This window comes from Arachis duranensis, chromosome 1, assembly GCF_000817695.3.
Source record: "Arachis duranensis cultivar V14167 chromosome 1, aradu.V14167.gnm2.J7QH, whole genome shotgun sequence".
NCBI lineage: Eukaryota > Viridiplantae > Streptophyta > Magnoliopsida > Fabales > Fabaceae > Arachis > Arachis duranensis.
In genome coordinates, this window is record NC_029772.3 from 95,542,071 (window position 1) to 95,548,440 (window position 6,370).

A 6,370-nucleotide genomic window follows, 5' to 3' on the forward strand; every position below is an offset into this window, starting at 1 on the left:
GCATATTAAAATTAAATATTTATTAATTTATTAAATCTTCTGTCCCTGTATAAGATACACATGCAACATAACATCATTATATATAGGATACCTAGATGGGAAACTTAAGTAGTGGGGCCCAAATATAATTATTCCAAGTTTGTGAAATTTAATACTTGTTTAATTTAGATTTTTGCGAAGTCCAATGTCTTTTTTCCCTGCAACTTGTTTGTTACATAATGTTTGCTGTACTCTCCATGATTGTATCTTCTATACTTGCATGTGTTTTTTTCATCCACAAATTCTTGCATTGGACTTAGCTCCACTTCATAGCTTGGAGCATAAAATGTCACAATTGAGAGCCTATCTTTGTCTTTATGAGCCACAGCTCTATGCTCTACACTCTTGTATTTTCCATTTGTTAGAACCTGCATACATAATTTCAAATTAGTAATACTAGATAATTTTATGTATATAACATTGATATTTATCATAATTAATATTATTCAATTATTCTAACTGTAATTAAAAAATATAAAATAAAGTAATTTTAAATTATTTTGTGCTATTTTTTATTGTGTTCTGAATAGTTTATATTTTAAATAATGAGAATTGAGTCCAAATTAGAGGACACATACTTCTATGGTGTCTCCAATGTTAATGAGCAAGGCATTTGGGATGAGTTGAAGAGGCAGCCATGTTTGATCCTTGAGAATTTGAAGTCCCACAGGGCTTCCCTTAGCTTGCTGCAGAACAGTAAGGGCACTTCCATCTGAGTGAGGACTTAGGCCTAAAACAAGGTCAGGTCTTGAACATGGAGGGTAATAATTCATCCTTATTGCTTGTACTGCCTCACCAAACATCTTCTCAAACACATCCCCTTCCAAGCCTAGGCCTAATCCTATGTATTTCAGCAGATTCTGGCATACTTTTCTCATTTCTCTTGAATACACTTCCACTGTTTCACTGCAAGATTTTACATGTATATACATGTGATACTACATTTTAATAGTGACTAACTCATATGTAACAAAACATGTTTTATATACTCATTTGGTGTTGTATTCTAGACCAACACACTTTTTTATCACTTGATAAATTATATGATAAAAGCTTGTTGACTTGGTGTACATACAAATAACATATTCTAAAATAAAATAATAGTTGATAGCTTAGAGCCTTAGATGACAATCTAGTCAAACCTGTTAAATCATTTAGGTAGCGTTTGGTGGAAAGAAAGAGACAGAAAGACTGAGACTGAGAGACAGAGACTAAGAAACATAGATTGAAATAAATCTCAGAGTATTCTGTTTAGTGCAAAGTGGTAGACAAAAATTGAAACAAGAATAAAATTCTAATTTAATTTATACAAAAGGTAAAATTGGAATTAATTAATTGAAATGAAGGTATTTTAGGTATAAAATGTTATTAAAGTTTCAATTTCTATATCTAAAAATTTTATTCTCCTATGTTTCTCCTTTTTTAAGGTACTGAAATACTACTGAAATTTTAAAAACAGAGACAGAAATTTTAGTATCAGTTTCTGAACCAACAAACATGATACTAGTCTCAGTCTTCCAATCTCTTTACCTCAAAACAAATACTACCTTAGGAATTCTCATCTATGAAGTTAACTGCACCTGAATTTCTATCAGAAGAATAAGTATGTGGGGTCGTTACTTTAGTAGTTACCTAAATGTGGCTGGCTTCTTTGGCCATAGATTTGGATTCCTTATAAACTGAGGTTCAATTCCAAGAGCAAACATGTTGCACCAATCCAACTTCTGGTCCTCTGAGAAAACAAAAGCCTGGCCATAACCTTGGACTGTACCAGGAGCCATCTGGTATTTCTGTTTTTCTTCCAAAGGAAGCATAAAAAATTCCCTACTACTTTTCTCCATGATTTCCATCAATGTCAGGTCAACCTCATGATTAAGTACCTAATGACACACTCAACTTTAGTTTGTATAAATATGCACACACAAATTGATGGCTATGTAATTATGGTAAGTTAATATAATTATATACAGACATAAAAAAGGGTAGCACAAAAGTAAAACCAAAAGGTATACATACTTAGAAATGATTTAATTTATATACATTTTTTGTTTAAAATATAGGTACTCAATCTATACAAGTGTAAAACTTGGTGTATAACGAGTATCAAACATTATTGTTATATATAATGTATCAGAAAAATTTCAGGTATTCCAATAATATTATAATGTTTCAGTAATTTTAGTCGTTGATTTTAATTATAAAAAAATAAAAAATATATATATAATATATAATAATTAAAATCAACTATTAAAATCAATAAAATATTATATTCCTGAAAAGAATGAAAATTTTTCTAATCTATAATATAATATACCTGAAAAAAACCCCAACTTTCACAAGCATATGCAAGCTTCAGAGTTTCACTTTGGATTTGTTCACTGTTCCCTTTGGTGAGCTTAGAGAAATCAATGACAGGCATGCCAGAAGATGGTGGTGAGAGTGTCATAGCAGGTGTTGGTCTCTCACTCATATCTCTTACAAATCTTTCAGGAATGGTCTTAGTTCTATTTTTTCTTAGTTCTTGGACATCATCAATGTGCCCAACTTTGATAGAAGAAATGGGCACTGGAGCCATGAAAAGAGAGATAGAATATGAAAACTAGAAATTCTTCTATATATGAATTTCTATGCTAACTCTTAATATATCTTTTCCTTCTTCTAAAGTTGGTATTTATAGTTGAATTCAGCTGATATGGTTACACAAATTAAAAAACAAAATTGGTACATGATTGGCATACACAAGTCACACATGACTTTAAGTGACCTCACTTCTCATATTAAATTCAGATGAAGTCATGTATTATTGATTACTGTAATGTTGCCTTGCATATATACCGTTAATTTAAATACTATTATTTTTGTTCCTAACGTTTGACATAAATTTTATTTGTGTCTTTAATGTTTAAATTGTTCTATTTGTATTATTACTATTTATAAAAGTGATTCAATGTTATTCCGCATCAATTATATTAATAGATCATATTGTATTTTTCAATTATTCTAACTTAGATATGTTTGATTTCAAGTGTTGCATTTCAATATTATACCTACTATTTGTGTTCAGTTCAATTATATCCCTAAAAAAGTAAATTATACAAATATTGTAGAAATTAGTTTCAACTTTTAATGAATTATTATCTAGAGTATATCATCGGTTCTGTCCCAAATATTTATATTCTAACTTCAAAAAGAGATTTCCAGGACTTTAACTAAAGTTCATGATGTGTAATTAACAGTAGCATAATATTAAATCACTCTACGTTGTCCGAATGAGTGATCTTCATGAATAAAGGCTCAAGCGTGGTGGACATCATAACCAGGTCCTTTACGTTATCTAATAAGTAAAATAGTGGTGAACCCTTTGATTATTGATACCTATATCGAAAATAACTAGAAATGGTTTATATTTTAAGTAGTCAGTTATTTTGCTGGTTTTCTGTATTTTACCTTAGTGTGTTGAGCGTTTTTATTTCAAAAAAAAATATTAAATCATTTTTACAAACATTAAAAATATAAATAAAATTTATCCCAAATTTTTAAAAATAAAAATGATACTTTATTCTTGAATATTTTATATGTTCTGTTCACAAAGATACCATTAATCTAGCACATTGTTGTCGTTTAACTAATTAATTTCATTTCTCAAACCAATGATTTGCTACTTTATGTATTTTAATATGTTTTGGGATTCCATCAGCTGTGACACCAAACTATAGCTTATGATTATCACCATTCACTGGAGTGTAAGGGCATATAATAGGCCATATGGCTTCTAAACCAGTTCGCCACTTGTAAATGTTAAAATTCTATTTTGTTATGGTTATCTTAAAATTTTGTAATTTGTGGAAATAGTATTTTTATTGATAGTCGGTCAATTAAAAAAAGACTATGCGTAAAAAAATCTAATAATAATTGAATAAAACGCAGTTGAATTTAGATTGCAATTGTCAAAAAGTTCATTTTTAAAAAAATATATAATATAATAAATTTTGTATAAAAAAATACAACTCTAAAATAAATATTATAAACTCTTCTACCCCAATAACTAAATTTTGAGATCTTATCCTTTTTAATTTAATTGGTGATTTTAATTAATATATATTTTTTATAAATCTAAAAGTATTAAAACACAAGCATTCTAGAAACATTTGAAATTCGTCCTGCTCTCTATATTTCACCTCCATTACTAAACTTTTTTCTTTTACCAAAAGGAAGACAGGAAAAAAAATCAATTAAAGTGAAGAGACAAGAAACATGAATTGAGTTATGTAACAGCACTTGTGTCATTAGCTTCTTTATTTTATTTTATTTTAATTTTTTTCTCCTACCTTTGTCCTTTCCTTCTCTTCTTTTGGTAAATGCACTTTTTTCTCTTGCCTGCTGCTACTTTCTCATATGCATGATCATATGATATCGTCATGGTTTTCTTAACACTTGTGGTTATGAAGTGGGTTTAATGATGAATAGCAGTGACACAATGTTAAATAGTGTCTTATTGCAAAATTATTCTACATTAGTGTCACCATCCAACATACCAATTATTTTGACCATGTTAAAAATATCTAACATTTTCTATTTTTAATAATTCACTTTACAATAAGGGATATTCAATCATGAATAATGTGTATAGAATAAAATATAAAATATATAAATGTATTTACCATTTATCTCATCTAAATTTAATTTTCATGTATATATATATTTAATTACGTAACACCACATTAATAAAAATAATTATTTTTATATTAATTACATGAATAATTATTTAAAAAATAATTATAATTAGTCGATTATATAAAACGTTGTGCACTGTTATTGTATTAAAATTAAATCATATCTCGTATGTCAAATTAAGAGTAAACTACCATTTCTAATCATAAAAATTGAAGATATTGACATATCTACCTATAGGAGACGAAAATTACCATTTGTACCCATAAAAAATAGCTTTTGCAAGCAAAATTATCCGAACCCTAAAAAATTAAATAAAATTTCTACTACCATCGTCTCTCCTCCCCCTCAATATTCCCATGATCAGCGATCCAATCTCGACATCGATCACATCGCCGCTCAGTACCACCGCCTCGTCCTCCTCCTTAACCATTACCCTAATTCCTTCTGCTTCCCGGAATTTGTCGCTGAAACTTTTGGAAGATAAACACACTAAGAAAAATTACTAAAGACAAACAAATTCAGCTCAAGGAATCAAAACAAAGTAGAAGAGAAGAGAGGTGAAGTTAGTATACTCGAAGCGGACGATCTTCTAGACCTGGCCGTGCTTGCTGCCGCCTCCAATTTTGGAGATGCTGACGAAATCCTCCTCGGCGAAAACGGCGTTGTTATAGGCGAGGAGGGCGAGACCCTGCCACTGGGCGAGGGAGTCGGAGAGAAGTGAGTCGCAGCGGTGGGAGTAAAAGTCGAGGCAAAGGGAGACGATAGTGGCACCAAATTTGGCGGTGTTCTAGATTAGTTTCTTGAGGACGGTGGTTCCCTCAGGGTAGTTCACAAGAGGAATAGTTCACAAGCACCTCCCTAATTCGATGCGTGAGGCCACCATCTGGTCGAAGTCTTTAGAAAGATGGAATCAAAAGACGTCATTGCGAGAATCAAATCGATGAGTTTGAAAAGGAAGGGAGCTGTGTTGGTTAGTTGGTTGGTTTTATGGATTTCGAATTCCATTGTGCACTGAATTACGAATGTGACTGTAATTAAAATTTGCTTTGATGTTTTCTTTTTTTCAAGTTATTGCTTCTGTGGTTGGCATGGTGAGACAGAAGAAGAGGTTGAAGGGGGAAGGAGGGGAGGAAGAGAGACGATGGCAGTAGTGATGTAGAAAAGAATAGTTTAGAATTTTTATTTAATTTTTTAGAGTTTGAATAATTTTACTTACAATTTTTTTTTAGGTATAAATGATAATTTTCGTCTTCTATCAATAGATATGTCAACATTTTTAATTTTAATAGATAAAAATGGTAATTTATTTGTCAAACTAACACATATTTTTTTTATTCTTTATAAAAGACAATAAAAAGAAAAAAATCATATAAATTTCCTGGGTTGGTTAGTTGGTTGGTTTTATGGATTTTGAATTCCATTGTGCACTGAATTACAAATGTGACTGTAATTAGGATTTGCTTTGATGTTTTCTTTTTTTCAAGTTATTGCTTCTGTGATTGGCACGGTGAAGTCACCAAAAAAAAAAAAGTCACCAAAAACATGCACAACTTCTAGAACATTCGGTCCTAAAGTTCTTTCTTTGCAAATTTCAATGCAATGATATATAAACTCAACCAACCATCATCGTCGGTTCACAATGCCATTGAGACTTGAG

The 6,370-nt window shown here is 30.5% G+C and overlaps 1 protein-coding gene across 1 annotated transcript; it reads right to left on the reverse strand.

The window, feature by feature from the left end:
- Positions 1-3: 3 nt before the first annotated feature.
- On the reverse strand, positions 4-2,683 carry LOC107464311 (protein SRG1). Its single transcript, XM_016083242.3, has 4 exons — positions 2,354-2,683; positions 1,672-1,919; positions 618-945; positions 4-407 (listed from the first exon to the last, which is right to left on the reverse strand). The coding sequence occupies exons 1-4, from the start codon at positions 2,612-2,614 to the stop codon at positions 165-167; spliced, it is 1,080 nt and encodes a 359-aa protein (XP_015938728.1). The 5' UTR covers positions 2,615-2,683; the 3' UTR covers positions 4-164.
- Positions 2,684-6,370: the final 3,687 nt, after the last annotated feature.